At 43.5% G+C, this 26,118-nt stretch overlaps 1 protein-coding gene across 1 annotated transcript; it reads right to left on the bottom strand.

Annotated features, from left to right (window-relative positions):
• Window positions 1-5,230: 5,230 nt before the first annotated feature.
• Pttg1ip2 (PTTG1IP family member 2) lies at window positions 5,231-21,802 on the bottom strand. Its single transcript, XM_050139768.1, has 6 exons — window positions 21,658-21,802; window positions 19,772-19,818; window positions 11,650-11,743; window positions 10,278-10,371; window positions 6,574-6,638; window positions 5,231-5,433 (listed from the first exon to the last, which is right to left on the bottom strand). Exons 1-6 carry the CDS (start codon window positions 21,800-21,802, stop codon window positions 5,231-5,233), a joined length of 648 nt encoding a protein of 215 aa, XP_049995725.1.
• Between the last annotated feature and the right edge of the window lie 4,316 nt (window positions 21,803-26,118).

The following is a 26,118-nucleotide window of genomic DNA, read 5'->3' as shown; positions in this document are numbered from 1 at the left end:
TCCCAGGCCCTCAGAGAACTTCACAGCCTCTCTCTGCGCTTGTAGATTGGGGACCCTGAACTATGCGCTCCCATCCCCTGTTCTCTCTGTAGTCCGCAAGCATCCCTACCTCCATCCAGGGCTTCACGCGCTGTTTCCTCACTTTGGGCCACAGACCAAACATCCCCGGTTCCAGCCCCACCCCTCTGGCTCCTCGTTGGTGCTCTTCGTTCTGTTATCACAGCTTCAATGTAAGAATTTTATTCTTTTGTCTTTTTCGCCGGGACCGCCACCACGGGCGGGGGACTGTGAAGAAAACAGTTTGGGTCACCCTCCAGAAGTAGTACACGTGCAGGGTGTGTGTGTGTGTGTGTGTGTGTGTGTGTGCGCGTGTGCAGGGGATAGCAGGCTATGTCACGACTGAGGACACAGACCTAGGGAGATCCTGCCGCTGGTATTTCTTTCAACTTGCAGGAAGAGGAAAGAGGCGAGATAGTTATGTCCCTGAGGTCTCAGTCCCAGCTCCCTGAGGTAGACCGCGACGCAGCCAAGGAAATGCTGAGGCCTCTGGACTAACACAGTCTCTCCAACCTACATGTCACTCAGCTGGGATGGATTTCAAACCACCAGCGGCAGCCTTTTGAATCTGTCCTGTAGTATTTTTAATAAGCCTGGGGACAATTCAGAAAATCCACTCTTTTCATGGAAACGTCCTCATCATCCCTGACTTTTCTTCGTATTCACAGCATCCTTATCTTCCAGCAGGCAAGCTAGAAGCGTTTCTCCATAGCTCCCTTGATCAACCCTTGCTACTCCATGACTGATCAAGTGGGCTTGCCTCTTCTGACCCCAAACGTAATCACATCTTTCTTATTTGGGCTTTATTTCTTATTCACACCCTTATCTGGGCCTTCTCCGGTGCTCATTTTAACGGCTGGCAGGCTCCTTTTAATTATTCTTTCTGCCTCAACCTCTCCTCTTTACTCCTAACCTAAAACCCCTAACCCTTCCGGAACACCCTCAAAGTGCACTCACTTACAAATGTGGTTGCTTCCTCTTACCCACTGAAACTTCACATTCCCTCACATTCAAGATTGTGTATGGCCGTCACCTATGAAACAATGCTTAAGTCCCTAGGTGTAGATTTCGAGGTTTACTGCAGATCAGGACCAAGTGCCTTTCTCAAACCACAGTACCATGAATGACAGCTCAGGTCCCGGGAAGCAATGTGTGTGGCAATGAGCAGGGCCCCGTGCCCACAGGTATTGGCGGAGGTGTCCTTTCTGCCTGAGAGGTAGGCATCTAGAAGCAGGTCCCTGAGTCACGTCCATGCTGAATCCCGATTAGCTGGGCTGCCATGGTTACCTGCTCTAAGCGGTACCCAACCCCACTTGCATACATTCTCTACCCTTTAACCCAACCCTTGGGCACCTATAAACCTCGTCATGGAACTTTACCAGAATGCAGTTGGTATTGTATGAGCTTGTCTTAAAGTTTTATGTTCCTTGAAGGATTGAAGTGTCTTTTAATGTTTCTTCTAAATGTTCTCCCAGAATTACAGTGGCATAATAGGCTCACATAGCTAAAATAGCGTCATTTATAGAGTACCCGATGTATCAGTTCCAAACGGTAGTTTACACATAGTATTTATTCCTCAGACAACTTTCTCAACATTGTCTCCTCTAATTCAGGGAGAATTCAATGGTGTGCTAAATTCTCCTAAACGGCAAAACAGACAGAAAAAAAAAAAAACTAACTGAAGCAAAGATAACCCGAGTTCTTCCCAGCTCAGACTACGTCCTTCCCTGACCGGAGCCACCCTTTACTGCTTGTGAGTTAGAGTCGAGGGCCGTTTCCTTTAACGTTACTCCCCACTTTCCTAGCGAAGTTGTTCTTCTACCTTCCCCGCAGGTAAGAACTCAAGATCCAGCAATCAGAACAATCGCCTTAGATGTCTCAGAATTAGTAAATTCCACGTAACACTAAGAAACCTGATTCTAGAGCAGCGCCATCCACCCCTCACCCCTCCCTCCTCAGACAGCGCTTGTCACTCAAAGCTATTCATAAAGTCTGCCTATGCGATTTCATTTCATTCACTTAGGAGCTGTTTCTACAGGACTAATATTTACATTTATATAAAAATTTATTCCTATCCAATATTTGATTAACTTTGGTCTTTATACGGAATAAAATAAGAAGTGATTCCAATTACTTCAATATAAATAATGTGGCCAGTTGCTGTTTCTCACAAGAATTTGATGCGGGCTTGGAGAGATGGCTCAGAGGTTAAGAATGCTTATTGCTCTTGCAGAGAACCAAGTGGTTTCCAACACCAGCACACACACACACACTAAATATATAAATAAATAAAAATAAATCCAAAATATGCATCTCTTTCAAGAAAGAAAAGAATTTGAAGGATTTTTGCATGAAAATAAGCTTAACGTTAATGTTTATATAAATAAGTTGTTATATAAACAATTGACCAAGAACATATGAGGGATTTGCAGTTAATGTTTATCATTATTAACTTCATTAAATCATTAAGTTTTATTTTATCCTCTATTGTATTCAAATGACTTGGAAGAGTCAGGACAAAATGCAACCCACAGAAATAAGTAGGCACCAGTCTGATCCCCCAAAGGAATCTTGAACTAAACATTATTCACAAAGAACAGAGGGGAGAAAGGAAGCTACAGAGTCAGAACTAACCGCCAGGTTTTAATTTAGTATAAGAATATAATTTCAGGGACTGGAGAGATGGCTCAGAGGTTAAGAGCATAGCCTGCTTTTCCAAAGGTCCTGAGTTCAATTCCCAGCAACCACATGGTGGCTCACAACCATCTGTAATGGGGTCTGGTGCCCTCTTCTGGCCTGCAGGTATACAGACAGAATATTGTGTACGTGATAAATAAATATTAAAAAGGTTTTTTTTTAAAAAAAAAAAAGAATATAATTTCAGAAAAGTGGAAAACTGGGGAAAGTTTTAACGAAAATAAGTATGGCTAACATATATGTATGTTAGGAGCTACTGAGACAATGAAAAAGTCCTTAAAATACACATCATTTTACCTGACATGACTTGATCAAAACTGCTATTCAGTTTTGCCAGTGTCTATTACTTGATTAGATAAGTTCTACTGCTTTTTAAGATTGTGTGTGTATGTATGTATGTATATATATATATGAATTCCAAATAAATTACCCCAAAAATCGCACTGCTGGTTAAGACAGTGCTGGTTTCCAGAGCTCCCCAGTGAGGAGAGCCAGCCTGCGATGCGTTATAAATGGGTAACTAACATCCACGTGGAGGAAGAACGCTGGGGAGTGAAGGAAGGGCGAACCGTTTCATCACAGCTACCATAATGCCAGCATTTCAGACAATGATAATCGAATTTGCGGAGTCCTGTTAACGAAGCTATTGTCATTCTGCGGCTCACCCAGTGTCTTTAACTGGTACCAACTACCAGAGCAAACAAGAGCTTGGGTCGCTCTTCGTGATTTCCAACCACAGTGTGTTCATTAGGCTCAGGCATGCTCAGTGTATAATTCCACAGCATCCGTTTATCTACGGACAGCCAAGGCCTGGACAAGTTTCTCTTTAATTCTACTTTTCAGTGAAAATATCGTTATAAGATTACATTGAAATGATCATTTTTGATCATCTGAACAATGTGTCCACACATCGTGGCTCATGCACCAAAAGCATGCACTCGGTTGGAACACGGACTCGTATTTCCATCTCTGATTGTGTGTGGATGCTTTCTCAGTACGATCAGAAAGCTCCCACAGGCTGATGCAAAGTTTGCCGATTCTCTCTTGTTTTTCTAGGTGAAAACTTCACCTTCTGGGCTTCATCTTCTCTTCTCCATTCTGAGCCACCACATCCGCTTTCAATCTTTTCCCAAAATATCCCAGCTGAAAATTTTTGCTTCCTGGTAAATCCCCCATCTTATATTGCTGCATAAATTTACTTTTCAGTAACTACCCCAATAACTCCATTCTACAATGTACTAAACTTCAATATTACAAAGGTCAAATGTGGCCCAGCTTGTGCATGGAATCAATTCAAAGAAAAATCAACTCAATAATGACAAAAAAAAAAAAATTGGAAGATGGGGCTGGAGAGATGGCTCAGTGGTTAAGAGCATTGCCTGCTCTTCCAAAGGTCCTGAGTTCAATTCCCGGCAACCACATGGTGGCTCACAACTGGTGCCCTCTTCTGGCCTGCAGACAGACAGACAGACAGAATATTGTATACATAATAAATAAATAAATATTTTTAAAAAATTGGAAGAAATTTAAAGCTTTACTTAGTGTCTTAACTAGGGTTTTTATACTGGGATGAAACACCATGACCAAAACAACTTGGGAGGAAAGGGTTTATTCGGCTCACACTTCCACAGCATTGTTCATCGTTGAAGGAAGTATGGACAAGAACTCAAGCAGGGCAGGAACCTGGAGGCACATGCTTAGTAATGGAGGAGTACTGCTCACTGGCTTGCTCCCCTTGGCTTGCTCAGCCACCAGCCCAGAGTGGCCCACCCACAATGCACTGGGTCCTCCCCCATCAATCACGAAGTAAGAAAATAGATCTTATGGGGCATTTTCTCAATTGAGAATCCCTCCTCTCCAGTGACTCTAGCTTATGCCAAGCTGATCAAAAACTAGTCAGCACACTTAGGCTTTAAAGAAAATACTGAAAGGGGAAGGAAGCGTGTGCCTTCATGGATGGTACAAAAGCACTACCATCACGCCCTCACCCTTCCTAATGCTGCGACCCTTCAATACAGTTCCTTATGTGGTGGTGACCCCCAACCACAAAATTGTTTTTGTTGCTACTTCATAACTCTAATTTTGCTATTGTTGTGAATCATAATGTAAATCTCTTGTGTTTTCTGATGATCCTTGGCCATCCTGGAAAGGGGTAGCGACCTACAGGATGAGGACCTCTGGCCTAGATCAATGCCAGCTGCTGCGGTGCGGACCCCCGCACACCACTCCTGTGTCTTCCTTCTCCAGGGACAAGGCGTTCATTCTTCCAGACGCCAGGTCCTTTTTGCAAACTGACCTCATTTGTGCTTTGCATCGGGCATCTAATGATTGACACCGCTGTCTCTCCATGGGCCAGGTCAGTCCCCGAAGGCCTGGCTGGTTCCAGAGCTCCTTCTACGATTTGCTGTGCTCTCTCTCCGGCGTCTCTGTGTCAGTTCGACTCTTGCCTCCGCCCAAGACTGTTTCTGCCTGCCCCTTACACGCGGGACTCCTGCCAACGCCGCTGCTGAAATCCAGCAGGCCTGTGGGCCTCTTTCAGGGAGCGGCACCCCACGTGGCTGTTCTCCTTCTCTTTTCCTGTTCCTCTGGACCTGGACTCTTTACCTCCTGTTTCTGCCATTGCTAGATCAATGCTTTGTTTTTCCTCAATAGCGTTTATTGTCTTTCCTTTAAATTTATCTACAAATATAAAAAGAGACTCGCATAGCTCCTTCTTCCCTTGCCTTGGGGTTTAATGCCCTTCAATGCGGGGACTGAAATTTGTCTATGGAACTCACAGAGTCAGTGTTCCTTTCTCGATAATTCTAATGATGCATTCCTGAAAAGCTGTTTCCTACAAATGGGCCAGGTAAAGACATTCTCTGCAGTATTGCTAAGAAGCTTACCATTGAAGAACGTTCACCTTCTCTCTCCGAAAGAGCTGTCTGTTCAGTTATTTATTCTTAATATGCTATGGAAAAGGAAATAAATTTACCTTCTCAAAGATCTTTAACAAAATCCAGAAACGGTTTTAATCTTTAAATACATCAACCATAAAACGTCCATGGACGCCATAAACACTACTGTGATCTTAATGCTACTGCTATTGAATATTTAGGAGTCAAGGAACATAGGGTAGCATTAGCCTGGTGAGAATCTGACAAAGCGGGAAAAGGCCAAGGGTTTGAGGAAACCACCGGACTCGTTGTCCTCAGTGACAGAAAATCAGTGGTGCTCAGTGACTCCCTAAGCCAGGAAATCATCCAGATACATTTTCCAAGAACTCAGTGTGGGCCAGGACTGCTCTTTCTCCCCCACGCTTTGTTAAATAACATTGTATAAACCCCATGTTTTCTTACTCCTCAGACCTGTTTATTCTCTGCCTTGTGTAGATGAAGGTGACCAGCCAGAGGAAGCCACACTTGAGGGAGGAGCTAAGGGAAGTTTGAAGAACCCAGAAAAGAGTTGCACAATGGGTAACCTGGAGGACTGGGTGAGAGGAAGGGGGAAATCCCCAAGAATTCCTGAAGACAAAGGTCTCCTTGGGTTTCCTCAGTTAAGTGGTAAAGAAGGGAAAGGGGAAGTAATTAAATCCCCAAATAGTTTAAAATTTTTAGCACTCCCCTGCCAGTACTCTGATGGTCATTTCTATTACTATTTTGCAAATCCTAGTCTAACTATTGAATTATTAATATGTTTTTCAAAATGAGGATAATGACATCTGTTGTCACGTTTCCCACAAGGACCTTAGCTCTGTGGGTCTACAGTAAGAGCCTGACTTCTGGCTGTCAGCCACTGAAAAAGTCTGGGGTAGCCTATCAAATGGAAGAAAGCACTTGCCAATAGCATTCCCGTCGCCGTAACCAGGAACTGGTCCATTTCTTGCATAATAAAAGGCCTGCCGCCTGTTCAAAAATGGTGGTGAATTTAAAGTTTAAGATTGGTTACAGTCGAAATTATCTTAAGTCATGGTATAGAGTATAGTTAGAGTTGCTTTCTTAACATGAAATATTCTCTTATCTCTTAAAATGCATCGGGAGAACCAGTGCATATTAAGAAAAATACAAGTGATTTAAATGGAACATCACATAAAAATCAATTGACAATAAAACCAACCATTGCTTCTCTACTCCTCTCTGTCCCACACGCAGGCAAAGTATGGGTCTTTCCCGCGCAATGTCTCTAGTGACATGGATACTGAGTGCGTATCACATAATAACTACTTTGATAAAGAACAATCATTTGAGAAAACAAGTATATCAAATATCTATGTGTTATTAACATTTAAAACTTTAATGTTTTGTTTTATTTTTTGAGAGAGGGTTTTTCTGTAGCTTTGGAGCCTGTCCTGGAACTCGCTTTGTAAACCAAGCTGGCCTTGAACTCACTGAGATCAGCCTTACTCTTCCTTTTAAGTGATGAGATTAAGAGTGTGTGCCACCACCACCCGAGAGAGCAAGCATTTTTGAGGTAAAGACCGATGTTTCTGTTAGAACCTCTGTTCAGTGCTGAGACTTGAACCCAAGGCCCTCTGCATGCTAGGCAAGCGCTCTACTGCTGAGCCACATCGCCTCTAGAATCCAGCTGGGATGGCTGGATGATCAAGAACAACTTCTTTTTATAGAATACTCTCTCATGAACGCTCTGCCCACTCAACTAGCAAAGGTAGAGAATGTCTGTAAAAGAAATTTAAACTGGGGATGGACAGCAAAGTTAAACCAGAACCAAATCAGTTGTCAGATCGCATTTCCAAATTTTTTTTTTTTTTTTTGATTTTTCGAGACAGGGTTTCTCCGTAGCTTTTGGTCCCTGTCCTGGAACTAGCTCTTGTAGACCAGACTGGCCTCGAACTCACAGAGATCCGCCTGCCTCTGCCTCCCGAGTGCTGGGATTAAAGGCGTGCGCCACCATCGCCCGGCTTCCAAATCATTTTTTAAAATGGAAATAAAAGAAGCTTCAGCAATGGGCGCTTGCTATGGCCTCTGTTCCTATGCATGTTGTCTGTTATTGTGTTCGTAAGCACTACACAAAAAGGTAATGCTATAATACACCATAATCTTTTAAAGAAAATACAAAAAAAGAGCCTCTTGCTAAGCATGTACTGTGTCCCATCATTCTCCTCATAATTATTCTTTTGCTTTTGAGAGGAAAGGGATATGGCCATCTTACTTTGTCTTCTACTGACAAAGTGTTATATGTTAATAAGGGAAGGACACAAACCCCGACATCAGGAAAATATAATTTCCTAGACAAAATGGGGGTGCTGAACAAACAAACTGTATTTTGGGCAACCTTTTATATATGTGTGTGTGTGTGTGTGTGTGTACACATAGACACATAAATCGCTTTACATGCAGATAAGGCTATTTGTATGCATCTATTTTTAGTTGTTTCTACCTGTCTTATCTTCCTATCTTATCTTATAAAAGGCATATAATCTGACAAAAAAAACCATGCCAAGCTATAAAAGAGTGGAGAAAGAGAAATTGGGAAGGAACTATGAGCTGTATGAATATTTTCCAGCTCTGCAAAGCCACTTTGGAAAAAGACACTCTATTCTCCAGGAGAAGAAACAAAAGGAAAAGACTCGAAACAGAGGAAGACAGGGAACCAAAATATTCTACTTTAGTTGTGAAAAGAAAGTAGTTTTTGTGAATTAGAACAGAATGTTCTTGCAAACACAGTGGAGGTCTATTGGATGGGTGGGGGGGGGGGGGGAGAAAGAGCCAGGTAAGGGAAACAGAGGAAGACACTGGGGGAGAGTAAGGACAAAGTATAATAACATATACTTATGAAAAATGTCATAGGAAAATTATTATTGTGTATGCCAACTTAATTAAAAACTCACTCAGGAGAGCTTCAGAAGAATAACTATAGGAAAAATACTTTGTCAAATGTAAAGATAAGTGATTATTATTAGAACAAATATTATTATTATTAGACTAAGGATATTTTTTGTTTGTTGGTTGGTTCTTTGAGATAGAGTCAGTTTCTCTCCTGGCTATCCTGGAGCTTGCTCTGCAGATCAGGCCGACCTTAGTACCCTAATTCACCTGCGCCTCCCGAGTGCCAGGATCAAAGGCGTGTTGGCACCAGGCCTGGCTTCATGTTTGATGACTAGAAATAGTGAAGCTATCTCAAAACTCCACGGGAAAAAAAGTAAAACTCCTAGAAAAACAGGGGCAAACTAAGAAAGATACAGAACATATATGAAGCGAGGCGTGGTTTTAAGACGGAGAGTAATTTTAAGAAAGAAAATTTAAGAAAGAGAATTCCATCGGCTTGGACACTGCTGCTTCTCCCTCAAGCGATGTGGATTGGTGGTGTGGAACTGTACTTGCTCTTCCGTTTTTGAGTTTGCACGCTATGTTTACTCACTCGTGTGTGAATTATCCAGTCGCTTGAACAGTTAAAATTTCAGACTTGAAATGGGAGCCTTCTGAGGTGGAAAATTACAATTACAGTCGCAAAATGGAAAGTAACTTCTCCATAAAGCCAAATGAGTGTGAAAGCTTACAGAACCGGGGCTCAAGGGAAGAGAGGATAAACGATAAGGAATGCGGGGAGTCAAAAAATACGTTTCCGAGACAAGGTCTAACAATGTAGGCCAGGCTGTATTCTAATTCAGAGAAGCCCTGCCTGTCTTCCTCAGTACTAAGATTAAAGGAGAATTGCAGGACACGGTAGCACACACTTTTAATCCCAGCATTTGGGAGGTAGAGGCCAGCCTGGTCTACAGAGCTAGTTCCAGGACAGCCTGGTCTACAGAGCTAGTTCCAGGACAGCCAGGGCTACAGAGAAACTAAACTCTTCCTTGGGAAGCAACAATAAAAGATTAAAGGAGAACATTACCACTCCTGGCCCTCAAATTTTCTTATCTTATTATAAAAACAGAGGATTAAATGGACTAAGTAAATTCCAAAAGATAAGCAATATATAAATACTGTAACCTTTAGGTTACTAAAAACAAGAAAAAATTGCTAAAAATCTCAAAATAGCACATAAAATAGCAAAATAATAACAGCGATTATCGGGCTAGCACAAGATGAAATATTCAGATTTCCTGATGGGGTGCTAAGTGTAATAGTGTGTGACGTCAGTGCAGTATGAAACATTCAGCCATGTAATTCAGCGAATGAAGGTAATCAGCAGGACCACAAACAGTCACACTGCAGGATGGCTTCAGCAGGGGCATGCTGGCTTCAGCAGGGGCATGCTGGCTTCAGCAGAGGCATGCTGGCTTCAGCAGAGGCATGCTGGCTTCAGCAGGGGCATGCTGGCTTCAGCAGGGGCATGCTTGCTTCAGCAGAGGCATGCTGGCTTCAGCAGAGGCATAGAGCCATGCTGGCTTCAGCAGAGGCATGCTGGGGGTGGAGGTGGGACAGGAAACTTGGTTAGTCTTTCTTTTCATCTTATAACAGTGTATATACCTTTCAGTATTTTCATTAAGCATTTAGCTAAACACTTCCTGTTAACTGTCTTAGTATTTTTTTTTCAGTGCTACCATCCCAAAGCGGACTCTTAGGAAGGGTAAAACGACATACTCCTGCATGTATAAGTGGTAGGCGAGGCAATACCACAAGAATCCTACTGCTAATAATGCAACCAGTATCAGCATCGTGATTCCAAACAGGTCAACTGAAATTGATGAAAAGAGACATATTTTAAAAACAGATCAAGAAATTCATATGTTTTTAACTCTTCTAGTACCATGCAATCTGAATTCCTGATACACATTCTCAGATCTCTGTTGGAATGAGGCTACAAGAGCATGCCCTGCGTGTCCTAAGGCCACCATTAATATGACAGTCACTGCTGAAACCCACATTGGAAAGAGCTTAGCAGCCGACTGCACCAGTTCCCCTGTATTTGGCCTCTGTTTCATTTCTGGTACTTTCTCAGCAGGTAAGACAGTAAATGCCCAGACTGCCATTTCTGGGAAGGTGCCTGTAGACACCAGGGACTGGGCTGTTGCCGAAGCACCAGTGTTCTGTTATCAGAGACAGCCCACACTGGCTGGAGGAGCAGATGTCTACTCTGGTGAACCTTCCCCTCCTTCAGACCACACAGCTTACTAGCCTGAGACGCAGTGAGATGAACTAGAAGGGAAAACACAAAATAGGAGACCAGAGTTTCTCTTCCTAGTGAACGCAAGGTGTTTGTCTTTGTAAGGTCCAAATACAGTTGATTTAAAAGACCCAGAGAACCTGAAGCAAGCAGAGACTTAGGCAGTCTATTTTCATTTCAGTTAAGAAAAACATCAGACAACTTGTTGATAGAGGGGCTTTTCTTACCAAAGTCGTGCTCACTTGGAAAATCACCTGTTTTAGCTTTTCTAGAAATTTCATTGAAAAATATTAGTACTTTTTTTTTTCCTGCTTTGGTAACTACCATATAGCATGTCCAAATTTGACATTACAAATAGAAAGATACTTTTTTGGTAAATGAGATTTGCTATCTGAAGGAGTCACCATTCTCCAGACAGACTCCATTCGCCGAGGAAGTGTGTTACAGTAAAACCACTCGGCTCAGAACATCTGCAGTACTAACATGTACATATATGTACATACATACACATACATACAATCACATGTGCACACCACACACACACAGAGTCAAGAGTTTCTACAGCATCACAACATAAACATCCCTTAACTAGGTTATGAACGTCCCACAATAGAGATTTTTACAAATGAAACCTAACTGCCGGGTATTACGGCAAGGGTCCCGTCTGACTCACTTTGAATCAATCCCACCCAGAACAACCAACGAGGGCAACACTGAAGAGCAGCCCTGGACTAGAAAATTTTTACTAATGCAAATGCAATCGTTTTGAATCCCTCAAATGTAGCATATCTCTACTATTTGCAAGTCAGATGCAATGAAGTCACAAAAATTGAAATGAGGACCACGTACCTCTGCAGTTCGCCCAGAATATGGAGTTGAATTTGCAGTCAGAGTATGGGAAGCAGTACTTTTTGCAGACTCTTTCTTCTCGGCACCAAATGCACTGTGTGTAGAAGGCGGAGATAAAGCGGTGTCAGAGTAGGTAACAAGTAAGGTCAGAAGTAATGCAGCTCCTCTCAGAGCCAGACGCCTCAGAGAGGCATGCTCCGCTCTCCCGGGCAGATGCCTGCAATGAAGCTCCTCCGACCCAGGATGGACGTAGGCTAGAATCTTCCCGGTAAGCGCACCTTGGGGTGCTTACACAGATGATTAGAAATGGGCTAGTCCAGGTACGAGAGTTAGCCGAGAAGAGGCTAGATATAACGGGCAAGCAGTGTTTAAATGAATACAGTTTGTGTGTTGTTATTTCGGGCACGAGCTAGCAGGCGGCCGGGGTGCTGGGGACGCAGCCCCACAGGTTTGCAGAACTAGCACAAGGGAGTGGTGGCACACACCTTTAATCCCAGGACTCAGGATCTTTGTGAGTTCAAGGCTACCCTGGACCACACAAGGTCGATCCAGAAACAGACCCAGGTGGTGGTGGCTCACACCTTTAACCCCTGTGTTTAGGAGCTACACATCTTTAATCCCAGCACTAGGGAAGTGCAGACGAGAGTGGTGTGACTGGGTGGAGAGAGGAATATAAAGAGAAAGAGACTCACGGAGTGTGGAGTCTGAGGATTTGCGGGGAGAGGATCTTGCCCTTTTGGTCTAAAGATTTGATAGAGGTCTCTCTAGTGGTTGGCTCGTTTGTTTTTCTGATCTTCATTTTTTGAATCCCAATGTATTTTTTTTTAATAAATCTCAACCATTCGCAACACTGTTAAGGAATTAGTAGTAGAAGTCATTGGAGGCTGTGAAGGGCCTTTTTTCTTTTTCTTTTTCTTTTTTCTTTTTCTTTCTCCAGACCTGTGTTCTCAAACAACAGAAGCAGTGCATACTGGCTGCCAGGGGTTCACAAGTTCCTTTTGGGAATATCTACCCTTGGGGACCACCTTGCCTCTGAGATTCCTATCCTCATGGACTGACTGATACAGAGCTTCAAACAGTGTCCCAGTGAACATCTTTGCTTTTAGCTAAAAGACTACTCTGCTACGTGCTTTTCTTTTTTTTTTTTTTTTTTTTTTTTTTTTTTTTTTTTTTTTTTACCACAGGTGATCCATAGGTCAGGGCAAATGCACATGCTGAGCTCTTATCTTTTCTTGCCTCTCGTCCCTTCTCTTAGGCTCCTGGGAATCCTTCGTGGAATTTTCACTACTACTCAGTCACACAGATGTCACGCACACTTAAATCCCTTTCTCCGATGCTGCATTTTTGAGGATTCAACCCAAAACCTGTGTCAGGAAGCAGTGTTGAGAAGCGCATGAGGTAGTGTTTGAAACTGCGGCAATTACTCTCCTGGGGGGGGTGGAGCCTGTCTCTCTTACGATGGTATTGGTCGTGCTGGCTGTCAATCAGCCTCGCGTCAGTTCCCGCCACCATCTGCTCAGTGATGATCAGACGGTCCTGTGGAAACAGGAAGTCTGAACGCAAACCCTTGTCAGCATCAGGTGCAGAAAAGGCCAGTGATGAGAACAACTGTGTGAGCAAAGACCAGACCCTGGAAGAAGACAAAAATGCCAGGAGTGGAGCTGCAGAGATTGCTCGACCGTTAAAGGGACTTGCTACTCTTTCAGAAGATCTGGGTTTCAGTTCCCAGTACTCAGCTGGCTTACAACCACCGGTAACTGCAGGTCTAGGGGATCTAACTCCCTCTTCTGGCCTATGAGGGCTTCAGGCAAGCATGTGGTACACGTGAGCAAACGAACACAGAAGATAAACATGAATCCTTTCTGCAGATGTTCAGACTGATAAACGGCTGCCACGCAGGACTTAGCCCGTGACAGGCACTGTTCTAAGTCTTCCATAGGAATTAACTCATTTCACTCTAGCTTCTACACAGACGGGGACAATAAAGCACAGAACGGGCCAATGACTTGCATAATAGGACTGCACAGCCAGTAAAGATGGCAGCCCGGTTCTGAACTTGTAAACCGTTGTGGGAGAGTGAGTCTAGATACACTCACATCACGCCTTGCTGCAGCCACCCCAAAACTATGGAAGTGAAGAATCACAGAGAAGCTTTTCTTCCATACTTGCCAAGATCAAAGGTCAGATCAAGTTGTTAAAGAAAACCCGAGAATGGTGTCCCTTGGGTCGACAGACCTGTTACCTTAGGCTATGGCCTAAAGACTGGAACTGCAAAGGCAGGGCCTAGACTCAACGCTAAGGGCCTGCAGCTAGCCTTAGCTCTTAGTTCTCGGAGCTCCTAAGAGTCAAGCTCATGGTGTACAGCAGTTTGAGGAGAAATTGCTAGGATGGATGTGAATCTAGCAGAGATGAACTTGTTATTCAAGTGCTATGCTGGTTGACAGGACCCAGTAGCCATCACAGGTCCACAGTATCCTCTAAAGTATCTCCCTCTGGAAAATGGAGATCTTTAGGATGCGGTACTTGGATGTACGTGTTGGCCGAAGAGCTCACTGCTCGGCCTGGGAAACTCAAGATGAGCACATAGCATAGACTCCGTTACAATACTGCTAATGACTGTCCTCTTTTCTGAATGGCCACTTTTACTATTGTTACCTTGATTTTCCTTTTCTGTTGATTCTGGGGAGTTGTTTAATTCGTTGTGTAGCTGACTTGATGGGAGCGTGGCTCATGGGTACTCATTTCCAAATACAGGATTTGTTCGTGTCTGTGTGAGACTGTAGACTCAACTGGGAGCAGAACTCACAGTGACTGTGATTAAATGTCACTTTTAGTGAGGCTGAGAGCGTTATTTTGCCTGAGGCATTTTTAAAATGACACGTATGTCCTCAGCAGGCAGAGGTTGAAATGGGGCAAAGGGAAGCAGTTCGATTTGTCTAGTGTTGACACATCTTGTGTTTCCACTTCTGATAATTATACCCTCTGTCCTTGTGGGTGTCTTCACTCAATGCTGTGTGGCTCTGAAGCTGTCAATCAGCTCTTCTCTGTTCCTTTCTTGCATATAGAGCAGTTGCAGTTATTTGACCCAGGCAGTGACACTCAAGGTAGTTCATCCCTCTGGCCAGTCTACAGTGTTGGTTTGACCTGAAGAAGAGCAATTAGTACTCTCTTTGGAGCCACAGACGTTGTGTGAGCTGTAGCAGTGATCGTTCTCCTTGCTGGTTTGGAGAAGACCCAGGCTGTGTGGGAGAAAGTGAGGTCACTCTCCAGGGAAGAGGAGAAACGGGAGTGTGGCAGCCTTTGGGAGTCAGCTGAACATGAGGCCACGCCCGCTCGGTTTTATGAAGGCGTGAATTCTCTCTTCTATTAAATCAGCTTGAGATGAGTTTCTACCACTTAACCACAAAAAGATACCTTAACTACTGTAACTATGTCCAAAAAGTCTTCAAAGCACAGAACTTCATATTCATTGCCCAGGGTAACGGTATAATATACTGAGTGTCCCAAATTGGTAATGTATAATTTAAAACTAATATAACATGAGGTTTTCCTTGTAGCTAAGGAGGGTGAACCGTGTAACTAGGAGAGCTTTACAACCTCATCTTCTTATATGACAGCTGAGAGTCCAGCTAAGGGCTTTGGAGTGATGGTTACTATTGCTCCACGGGACAGCTGGAATATTCATTTTGGAGCAGAACCTATTTTAACAACTTTATGCACATATGGCAACCGCTATTTTATATGGAAACATTATTAAAATGTAAAATACAGGAAGGGCAGAGGTACATGATGACGATAAGTGCTGGGTTAATATTGTGCTTAAAAGGGTGTAATATTACACTATAAACAGAAATTGAGTGTTAGGATGCAAAGAACAAAAGGAAGTTCACACCAGGTGCAGCAGAGATCGGACAGATGAACAAAGCATTGTTTCTGCTTCCTGGAAGGTGGAGTGTGCACACTTTAGACAAACAAATTCACATCTCTGAAGGCAAGAATATTATAATTTCAAAATGATCAGCCTTTAAAATGTGATAACAGGAAAAAGTATCCCTTCTATTCAGAACGACCAGACAAGGTTTCTTCCCAGCAATATGAAGGATGTAGCATGAGTCTTGAGGAACAAGCAGATGTGCACAGGGAAGGGGAGAGATGCAGGAGATGCCGCAGAACACTAATAGAAGGACCGTGGTGGCAAAGTGAAAATCTGTACTGGTGGGTCTTTGTAAAGTCATTCAGAAAAATAGATGTCTCTTGCATTGTGATGGGCTTTGACTGTCCAACTAAGGGGTTCATATATTGTGTTTTACTTAACAATAGAGACTGAATTGGATTATTTGGGAGGTAAAGGTGACTTAATTAAAAATCTAATTATAATGACTAAGGCTTGAGAAGAGACTGGAAGGTCAGGGGTATGCAAATGAGGGATAGAGTAGCAGTATACAATGTCTAGGATTGCTCCATTGGAAAGAAAAGAATAGACATGTTTTCTGGAAGGCAAAGAAGTCAAAGATTTTTAAAATTAGAATTCTTGAGGAATGATGCCAGGAATAAAGAAGACAAAATGATCAATTTAGTTAAAGGCATTTTAAGTTTGAAGTGAGGAAAACAAATACCAAGAAAGAAATGTTAATCTAGCAGCCGTGAGCATCACTCTTAGAGATCTGGTAGGCATAAGGGTCTCCGGTAAGAGAGCACAGGACGAGCATCCATCGTAACAATGTTCTCCTTGCAGTGGATGGTAATAAACACAGAGACTCACAACCGGACAATAGGAGAGGGTGGGGGGTGGGGAGGGGGCTTTAGACTGCTCAGTCCTGAATGGGATGTAGTTACCATATCCCTCCCTCAAGCCGAAGACAGCACCCTGATTCTACACTGACCATGCATAGCTACCCTTTCATTAATCCTAGGAGAGGGTGGGAATCGCTCTCAGATCACCCTGAAATACACCCATATCCAGATGTGTCATAAAGGTTTGTGTGTAGAAATGTTTCAAGATAAAACTCTCTACCTTGTTACATTAGAGAGTGTATGGAATGCAGTGTAGGCGTCTTCTAATAGCTCAATAGTTATTCAATGCTTTCCACTCGATCACTGCAAGTGTGTGAGGTGTGTTGACGCAAAGGTGGCGAAAACCCTGCCTTTGTCCTAGGGAACTGAGAATAGGAAATATGACAGCAAAAGAACAACACAATATATATCATATGAAAGAAAATGTAACGACGCATGTAAGTCCTATGAAGTATAGCAGGTATTATCCTTTATGGAAAAATGATAAGCATATGTAATTCTGAATAAAACTGAATAATAATTCAGTGATTGAAGCTAATACCCAGAGTCTCTGTCTTTGTCTTTAAAATTAAAAGATCAAGTCACCTTTTGAGATTGAGATGTGAGGGGTGTGGATGATATTGGCATTTTAAGGATGGTTGCAATGTTCTAGAACTACTACTGTGGGCGTTCTTAGGAAATGTTGCTAACCAAAAGAGCAAATAATAATTAGCACCTGGGACAGGTGACCTTAGCAGCTGTACTAACGAGGGCTGTGTTGTAGTGTGTCTGTGCAGTAATCGGCAAATAATGCATCGCACTGGAGCATAGGAGGATCAGAGACCAATCAGAGCTGGGCAATGTGAGTGACCAACAGGAAGGCAAGTTTGTTAACAATATAGGAGAACATCATTTACTGCTGACATCACCAAAGGCTACACCACAGTCCTATCCGTCTTCTAATGTGTCTTCAGCATTGGTATTACCACCAAAAGCACCTACAGAATGTGTTCAGTCCTTTCTGTCTAGTTACTAACCTTATCAAAACAGGGAAAGAGAAACAATAACAATAAAGTCATCTTAGTAATGTGGACGTGACCAGCAAAGCCCAGCCTAGAGGAAGCTCAGCAGGACAACAATCTATTCTGTAACAAATAATTTGCAATAAAAGAAAAGGAGAATAGAAAGAATGAATAGACTCAGAGAGACTTAAGGTATGTCTCAACCAATTACAGCATGTGGATCTGATTAAACAAACAAATATGAAACAAAAAAAGTAACTGGGTACTTAGTTGTTAATTTTCAGATGTGATTATAAATGTAATACTTCAATTTTTATTGAAGACATACATAGAGGGTCAAATATTTACAAATAAAATGATATTCATATAATTATTGACTTCAAATAATCTACTTGGAAAGATGGGACATTCATGAGACAAAGTTACCCAAGATGACCCTTAGTGCTATAAAGTTTTATTATACTGTCTCCTATATTGTTTTTTAAATACGGGGTTCCTTGTAGTCGCCTAGGCTAGCCTTCAACTCCTGGACTCAAGTGATGCCCCTACCTCAGTTTCCTAGCGAAGGACAAGGAGCTCATGCCATAGTCCACAGGTATGCTTCCTCTACTTTTATATGCTTGAAATTTTGCATGGCAAAACAATGAACAACGAAAAGGTGGGAGGATTAATTTAGGTGAATGGTATTAAAATTCACAAGAAGGAAGGGAGCCTGGTGAGGTCAGGGGCAAGCACCTGAAGGAAACTGAGGGGACTAAAGGGCTGAGTGGGAGGGTGGGTAGATAGACTTATCTTGTTGAGGCATAAGCATAGGTACAGTGCCAGGAAAGGAGAAAATGGCGGGCACCATAGGCAGTTCAGGGCTCAGAGAGTTATCCCTGTTATTCAGTCCGCAGAGTTAAGGAAGTGAACATGGAGACAGTGTGTGCCTGAGGAAATCTGGTAACATGGTGGGAACAGAGTGGAGAATTCAATGAGCCAGAAACTCAGGTCCTCACTGAAGCACAAGAGTGACCTGGAAGAAGAGCAGAGGCCAATGATACTTATCTAGATCACGGTGGCAGAAACCATCACCAGAATGTGTCCCTTGTCTGTGGTGTGGTCAGTTCTCCAAGAGAGTAGACCTGAATGACTTTTCAAGTGTTACCACACAGCTGTGTGGTGTGGGATGTCCTTCTGTCTATGTATTGTTGCCTTTATTGGTTAATGAATGAAGAATTTGTCTTGGCCTGTGATAGGGTAGAATAGAGCTAGGCAGTGGAACTAAACTGAATGCTGGGAGAAAGAAGGTGGAGTCAAGGAGATGCCATGGAGCCACCAGAGGAGAAAAACACAAGTCACCAGTTAGAACGTTGCCGGTAGGCCACCAGTCTTGTGGTAAAATATAAAATTATGGAAATGGGTTAAATTAAGATGTAAGAGCTAGCCAATAAGAAGCTAGAGCTAATAGGCCAAGCAGTGATTTAATTAATACAGTTTCTGTGTGATTATTTCTGGAGTCTGGGCAGCTGGGACATGAACAATCATCTCCTATTGGACACTATCTGTACACTATTGGACACTATCTGCTTCATCGCTGTTGGGATTTTGTTTTTTTACTTATTTGTTGTTTTCTTCAAAGCTGGAAATAAAAAATAATTATACAAAAAAAAAATCATCTGAGAAGGGGACCTTATTACGCTGAGGTTATGGATCATGTGCCATTCTTTCTAGCCTTTAGAGGTTATAATGAAAATATTGCCATATTTCAAAAGCTATAGCTTTGTTTGTTTACAAAAATTCTTCCAACAACTCAAGAACAATGGCAATGGGTTTTTGATCCTACTGCATGAACTGGCTTTGTGGGAGCCTAGGCAGTTTGGATGCTCACCTTACTAGACCTGGATGGAGGTGGGTGGTCCTGGGACTTCCCACAGGGCAGGGAAACTTGATTGCTCTTTGGGCTAACGAGGGAGGGGGACTTGATTGGGGAAGGGAGAGGAAAATGGGAGGCGGTGGCAGGGAAGAGTCAGAAATCTTTAATAAATAAATAAAAAAATTCTTCCAACATTTTGGTATGATTTCATTTTTCAAGCAAAACCTTGCTTTCTTTTTGATGTATTATTTTCCAGATGGAAGTACAAGTCTATACTGAAGTATTTCCGTTATTTTTTTTAGACCCACAAAGGATGGTTTACAGTAAAGGGACATATCTTCATAGTTGTCATTATTTGTTTCAGCTGTCAAAGTGTAGGAAACAAAACTTAGCACATCTTCCAGGTGACAACTGTAAGCATGTGAATTCATAACATTCCCAGGACAATTTATTCATAAGAAAATTAACTTACTCTCTTGTCTCGGGTACACGATGGACAAGTTTGCTTTTGAGCACAGTCTACAAAAAATAAATAAAAAGCATAAAAATTAAAACCAAAGCGAATTTATTGCTCAATTTGTTCCTGTTTTCAAGCTCTATTCATCCTATTCAAACAGCTTGCTTTTTTATTTGCTTACATACACCTAGATGCTGTCCTCACGTGGTGGTGTAGAATATATAGAAATAATTTAAAACACAAGTCATTTTTCAGCTCCCCCAAAGAACTTTGAGACCCTGGCCCTGAAGGCAGATTTGAGGCAAGAGAATGGGACGGACAATGAGATTTGGGGGCCTCCACAGAGGCTGCAAAATTAGCATATGAAAAGAGCAAGTTGGCAAAAATGAAGGCCAGAACACTCACTGGCACTCACCCTCACCCCCACCCAGAGACTAGGGCCAACTAGAGCGCAGAGGTGGCCCTCTAGGGTGTCTAGTTCCTCACAGTAGAGAACCCAGTCCCCGGTGGGGACTTAAGAAGCCGATGACAGGAAGCGCGCGAGGTCAGGCCCAGAGCTGCATCATGCTATGCGCCTGACACCCAAACATGTGCAGGCTGGCACAAACACCAGCTCTTTGGAGCGCTAAGTGCATCTTGCCTTAATAAACTAACTGTCCCTGCTTCTGCTGGAAAAAACTCTTCTTGACCCCAATCCTCTCTGCTTTACCTGTCGATTTCTCACACAAACGTGTAATTTGTTGAATATTATTTTTTTAAAAATATATCTTTTGCTGTACAGTTTAATATATATATATATTTTAGGCAAATAAAAGTTTATTAAGATGTCATGTTTTTTTATTGTACTGTGTGTAAAAATAAAACGGCACCAGCTCCTCTGTTTGATTTTTCATTTGAAATTTCTCTTATTTAATATTAATATTGGTACATTTGCCTTCTTTAATAGCATTTGCAAAGCATTTAGGCTCAAGAACTATTTTATTCATGTTTAAAAGGAAAAGAGAAAATAAAACAAAACTCAAGGCAGGCAAGCTATAAATCTCAGTAGCTATCAAAAGGGCGATGAAGAACAGAACAACAACAACAAAGGAAAAAAAAAAAAACCCAAGCTGTGTGAGTCAGCCTGGAGGTCAGACACACGGAGAACAGACAGCTTCACCGTGAGAAAGGGCCCGAGGTGTTGGGGGGAACCCACGGTGTTAGAGCAAGCGTGTTCAGAAAAGAGAAAGCGGAGACCAAGTTAAATAGGTGCTCAGACTTGAGCTTCATGGTCGCAGCTGGGTGAGCTCCTGCGCTGGGGGCACGGATTCTGGAGGGGCAAATAGAAAAGACTAAGCAATCCACCTGTCTCTAGCTCGTCTTCCTAGGGTTGGCCCCTTGGCATGGTGGTTGATCCCTTCGGATGGATTGCTAGCCCTGCACCCAAGCCCGGAATTCCAGTCTCTTGACCAGAAGGAGTTTTATCTTAGCCCCATCATCCCTGCTTCTCTGACACGTCTCCCTCTGAAGAGCTAACCCTAAAATCATGTAAGAGCCAGATCAGGCATGAGAGCCCCCACGAGAGTCTGCTTCTGGCATCTCTGGCCCCATGGCAATGAGGGGGACTGCCAAGAAACAGAAAGCGGCCCCTTTTCTTTGGCGTCTTTCTATACTAAACTGCATAGCCGGCTTCTTCTTCAGGTTCTCATCGATAGAATTTAGGCAGTGGGAACAATCGGAGTTCAGTTGTCACTAGATTCCCTCACAACATAAAGAACCTTTTTTAAAAAAATGTCTCCCCACCCCCCACCACCACCACACGACCAGTATTGAAACGAACAATTGAGGCCGCTAGGATGCCCCAACCGAGAAGCCCGTGGGGCACCGCCACAGCACCCTGCCTGGCGTGACAGGCCACTCACCCATTTCTACGTGCTTTGCTTCTAACTGCCGGTTCCAGAGTTGGAGGGTTTTCGTACTTTTATGGTCGGAGATAAACAGCTGGATGAGAGCTAGCGAGAGGAACAAGGGCAGGAGAAGGTGGCTCCAGACCCTCAGCCAGCGCATGGCTTGGGTCGGCCTCTGCACACAGGACACTGGACTCTATAGGAAGATCCTGCGCAGGGACCCCACTCAGGGGCCCCACCCAGCCCTGGGCCCCAGGCCGTCCTGTTCTGACCCCTGCACGCCAGCATCATCAGCAGAACCTTGGAGTGTTACGGCTGGAATGAGAACGTTGAGACCGCCCTCCTGGTGCGCACCGGACTCAAGCCCTGAGAGCCGCAGGCCTGCTGTCCGCTGGAGCTGAGGAAAGTCTCCTTCTCGGCCCCCGAAGCCTACTGCCTTTTCCACTATGCTGCTGATTTTTGATGAGAGGAGTACGTTTTAATTTCCAGTGTCCGTCGCATATAAAGTAATTGGCCCTTCTGGAGAGACGTAAATGAATCCCCGTTCTCTCGTACCTCTCAGGAGGGTACACGGCAGGCCACGAAACACATGGTCTGAAAACTTCCAGTCTGGGCCTTGACTTTGCTGGGAACAGGTGATTACTCCGATACAGTTGCTCAAGGCGTGTGTTTTACATGATACAAAGATGAACCTCTCAGCCGGGCGATGGTGGCGCACGCCTTTAATCCCAGCACTCGGGAGGCAGAGGCAGGCGGATCTCTGTGAGTTCAAGACCAACCTGGTCTACAGAGCTAGTTCCAGGACAGGCTCCAAAGCTACAGAGAAACCCTGTCTCGAAAAACCANAAAAAAAAAAAAAAAAAAAAAAAAAAAAAAAAAAAAAAAAAAAAAAAAAAAAAGGATGAACCTCTCTTATTTTCATAATCATTTGTTTAGTAGTCACAATATAGAATAGCAACAATGTAAACTTGCCTTTTAAAGCAAATATCTTTAAAAACTCAACTTTCGGAAATACAATAGCTGTACACAAAGGATATGGGCAAGAGTTGGACAGGTGGGACCAGAATGCTGAACCCTGAGCGCTACTGACCTGAGTGACTGCAGAGAACCGGAGGTGGACGCCAGAGAGATGGAAAAGTCCCTTAAGTAAAGACCATTTTGGTTTGGTTTTAAAGATCGTTTCCATATTCCTAGCATACTGATCTATACTGTGACTTGCCAGTGAAGTATCTAATACTGGCCATAAATGCAGAAGACGGAGAGACACGCTCGAAAGCCTGTTGGTTAGGCTGACAGCAAACAGAGGACTATTTGTTGTAACATGAAAAGTGCTTTTACAAACAAGAGAAGCACAAAACTAAATGGGAAAATGAGCAGAGATAGGAGGAGCCCATTTAAAGAAAAGAAAGTCTAAGAAAAAAAAGATTGCCGCTAGTACGAGACAACTGTGAGTCACTGTAATAAACCACACGAGCTCTCATGGCGGACCAGACCAATGAAGCAGCCGGCGTTCATAAAGGAAACTAACCCAGCTGGTGAGGATGTGGGGAGAGTTACCTTTGGCACAGCTCTGAATTGCTCCTGCCTTTGGAAAGCACCCTGGGAAGCTACAGGAAATAAGAAATACTTAAAAATAAGTGTGTTCTGGGGATATAGAATATATAATCTCAGTAAATGTGTTTCTTGATACCCATTAGTTCTTATGATACAACTCAGCATCGAAGGGAAGCCTGAAATATTAGACTGGAAAAAAGCAAGGCATGGGATTTTTCCTGGCTCAGGGGTGGGCAATCCCTGAGCCAGGAATTGTATCCATTCCAAGACCCTCTCAGAGCTTTTACAGAGGCTTGGGGCAAGGATGTGTGTTTCCTCTGGTTTCAGACTTGGAAGGATTCGGTCTCCATGGCTGCTAACGCCAGCTTGAGGTAGAGTATGGCTGAGAAAAGCCCGGATCAGAGCTCGAGTGACGGATGGCTCCAGCTGTTGGGGCCCAGACTCCTCGACATTTTCATCCCAGCGCTATGATTCCTGCGAATTGTTCAGTCAAGACTAAACATGGTGAGTCACCAAGATGGAAAGCCTTCGGCGGGAGATTTTGGATAACAGACTCCCCGGAACTGTGCAGTGCTCTGAACCACGGTCAACCAACACTTCTTTCTCCTCCCTTCACAGATTAGAACTGTATGAGTGCTCAAAGATTCTCACTTTCTGGAGCTTTCTTCCCTTTATCATCCCTTGTCCCACCTTTCCCCAACAAATATCTTGTACATATAATCCTTATGTACTCTCTCAGATGAATCTCAAAAGACCCAAACCAACGCAAACACTAAAGGAAAGTTCTGGGAAATGGTGTTTAGCCTCACTCTGGATGCTGGTTGCTTGGTGACTGGAGGCTTCAAGGAGAACTATAGGAGAATACCACAAATCGTTGACTTGAACCACAGACTTTGTTGCCCTTCCGGAGGGGCTGGGAAGGACGGCCTCTCTGGAGGCTTCTCTTTAAACTATGTGCGCAGCGCCTTCTGGCTTTGGTCTCACATCGTGTCTGCTTCTCTCTGTGCCCACAAAGCCCTAGCATCTCTTCTCCCGTGAGGACTGAGAACTCAAAGCTCAGCACCCTGCTTTATGACTTCATATATCTTTAATTAGCTCCTCGGAGTCCCTGTTTCTAAACTGTCATCCGGGGGGGCCAGGACTTCATCACACAAATCTGGAGGGAACACAATCCACACCATAATAGTGGTGAACTAATTTGAAGGATTTCTCTGTTATCATCCAGCTTTCCATTTTGTTTCCTGTACTCTTTGTCTTTCAAAATTATTCCTGGTCCCCACCCCGCAATGTACAAATCTTCTCTCTTTCCCTGCTTCTTACACAATCTCTGTTCTCGCCTCAGTCATAAGCAAATGTGTGTTCATTGAAATAGTTTCCAAGCCCTTTCTTAGACATTTGCATTTAACAGGTACAGAGTTGATATCCAAACAATTTCAAAAGATGGAACTAGTCGACAAACTGAAGAAATCCTGCCCATAAATGTCTAGGTGTGACTACTGGCGCCACCTGTTGGTGAAAACAACAACGGCATGACTTCTAGTTTAAACAGTTTGTTCTGGTCCACGGAGGGGATGAGCTCAAAGCGTAAAGGTGAAGCAGCGTCTCTGTTACTCTTTGCTCTTTCTTACCCCCCTGCATCAGTGAAAACACAGAGGTTTGGCAGGAGTTACAAGAACAGGCTAGTGACACACTTACAGGTAACAAACAGTGAAGGAAGATGCCGCCAGAGACCATCAGCAGGGACTGGCCGGGAGGCTGCTCCTAAAGCGGCAGAGATTAGCATGTCTGATAGAGTAGGGGAATCGCATAGCATGACTTCTCTGTCTCTCTCCTCCCGTTAAAGGCGGAGGGGCGGAGAAACTCGGGCAGCACAGCCGGCAAAGGGTAAGGCGGAGCAGAGAGGATGAAGGGTGGACTTGGACGCTTCCCCAGGGATTCACCAGCATACCCAGAGCGGCATCCCCTCCTACACATTCACAAAACCACTTTGTGTTTGTATTATGTGCATTTACTTTACATGCTTGGTGCGTATATTAACCGAAGATTAAGTTATCAATGTCTCGTCTATGACGATAAAACTCCCATACCCCATGATAGGAGGAACTCATAAGTAAGCACTTTTAAGGAAATGAAACATGAACGCATCTGATTTTCTATCTTCACAGTTTAATACCTTGCTGGAGGAAAAGGGTTGATGTGACCCATTTCATGACGTGTCTTAATGCTCAGTGAGCTTCTATCCCACGTTCAACGGGTTGAACTCCAGTTTTGAACAATACTTACATCAGCAAAATGAATAAGATAGATTCTCTGGGTCTCTGATTGTTAATGTGTAAGGAGCAAATGTGAACACCATTTTCTAGGACTGCTCCCCTAGCTGTTTGACTTTTAAACAAAATATAAGCATATTTAAAAAAAATAAGCCTACTATATTGATCTCTGGTTTGGCTATAAGTCCTTACAAAGGCTTTAAATGGAAGTGGAGGGTCACCTTTATCTGTAAAAGCAGCGCTAAGGTCAACCCTAAAGGCATTCAAATGTAGCCTGACGACTGAACTCGTAGATAGACAGCCTGTCGAAGGTCAACAGATGGAGAGGTCCCCTCTGCTGCAGGTTAATAGGGGAGTACTGCTCCAGCCAGTGCCTCCATCCCTTCTGAAGACACACGGAAACCATGCTTGTAGTAACTGATGTCCTTCCCTCCACTCTGACCATTGTGAAAGGACCCAGCAAGCTGCAGAAGGAGCCCGATGAGACATTTAAGACAAACAGACAAGTGTTCTCATCGTAGCTGTCTAATTACTGCGTTGACAGAATGACAGGGTCTCACATCAATATTTTAGTAGCGCTATCAATCTCTAAGCCTCGGAGCAGCTAGTTCTTCAAACATCACAGTCCCTATACATTCCTCACAAGGGAGCG

This window comes from Alexandromys fortis, unplaced genomic scaffold, assembly GCF_014885135.2.
Source record: "Alexandromys fortis isolate MF-2015 unplaced genomic scaffold, M_Fortis_MF-2015_v1.1 scaffold_38, whole genome shotgun sequence".
NCBI classification, from domain to species: Eukaryota; Metazoa; Chordata; class Mammalia; order Rodentia; family Cricetidae; genus Alexandromys; species Alexandromys fortis.
This window is presented reverse-complemented; position numbering and strand designations above follow the sequence as displayed.

What these genes read in the sequence shown, in the direction of transcription:
- Pttg1ip2 (XM_050139768.1), bottom strand. Translation starts at nt 21,802, where the DNA reads ATGCGCTGGCTGAGGGTCTGGAGCCACCTTCTCCTGCCCTTGTTCCTC. An exon ending in TACCACTTATACATGCAGGA is followed by an intron (nt 6,639 to 10,277) that starts GTATGTCGTTTT and finishes ATTTTTGAACAG; the next exon opens with GCGGCAGGCCTTTTATTATG. An exon ending in CGGCGACGGGAATGCTATTG is followed by an intron (nt 5,434 to 6,573) that starts GCAAGTGCTTTC and finishes TTATATTTGTAG; the next exon opens with ATAAATTTAAAGGAAAGACA.